This window comes from Calidris pugnax, unplaced genomic scaffold (assembly GCF_001431845.1).
Source record: "Calidris pugnax isolate Ruff unplaced genomic scaffold, ASM143184v1 scaffold459, whole genome shotgun sequence".
NCBI lineage: Eukaryota > Metazoa > Chordata > Aves > Charadriiformes > Scolopacidae > Calidris > Calidris pugnax.
In genome coordinates this window covers 800,181-800,816 of record NW_015091670.1, presented here as the reverse complement: position 1 = coordinate 800,816, position 636 = coordinate 800,181, and the positions used below count along the sequence as shown (strand labels likewise).

General features: G+C 68.6%; 1 protein-coding gene across 1 annotated transcript in view; it reads right to left on the bottom strand.

The window, feature by feature from the left end:
* Positions 1-636, bottom strand: part of NCAPH2 (non-SMC condensin II complex subunit H2) — a 17,246-nt gene that overhangs the window by 3,248 nt on the left and 13,362 nt on the right. Inside the window, exons 19-20 of the mRNA XM_014961947.1 lie at positions 220-290; positions 18-105 (exon numbers count right to left, since the gene is read on the bottom strand). Of these exons, the coding sequence (XP_014817433.1) occupies positions 18-105; positions 220-290 (159 nt within the window). The remainder of the gene's footprint in view (positions 1-17; positions 106-219; positions 291-636) is intronic.

Here is a 636-nt window from a genome sequence, read left to right as displayed (position 1 = left end):
CTGGGGTGCCAAAGTACCTGCTCCTTCATCGCAGTCGGCCCCGCGCTCCTCCTCCAGCACATCCACCTCCTCCTCGCACGGCGGCGGCGGCGGCACCACCAGCCCCTGATAGAGAACAGCCCTGAGTCCCCTCCCCAACCCTAGCCCCCCACCCATGAGGGGAATCTCTGTGCCCCCCAGCAGGGCGGGCGGGGGTCCCAGCTCCCCCCCCCAGCTCACCGCCCGGCTCTGCAGCTTCCTCTGCGCCGCCATCCGCTCCTTCAGCTGCCTCCAGTACAGCACCTCCAGATCTGCCCAGGGACGGGGTGCCAGGCCTGGGGAAGCTCCTCTGGTCCCCTCGGGGGGGGCTCAGCCCAGCCAGCCCCCACCCCCACTGCGAAGCTCCCCCGCCCTGGCACACCCCGGGGTCCCCTTGCACAGTTTTGGGGTTGCGGGGGTGACACCTGCCCTTCCCTGTGTCCCACCACCCCTGTGGAAGCCAGCCCCTCACCCCCCCTGGCACAGGGGGGGCTCTGCAGCTGGGGGGGGTGAGGTTTAGTTCACCTGAATCTCGGACTGCTTTGGGAAAGAGGAATAACCACAAGAAATCTCCCACAGTTCCTAAATGGGAGCATCCCCCCGCGCCCCCCCCCACCA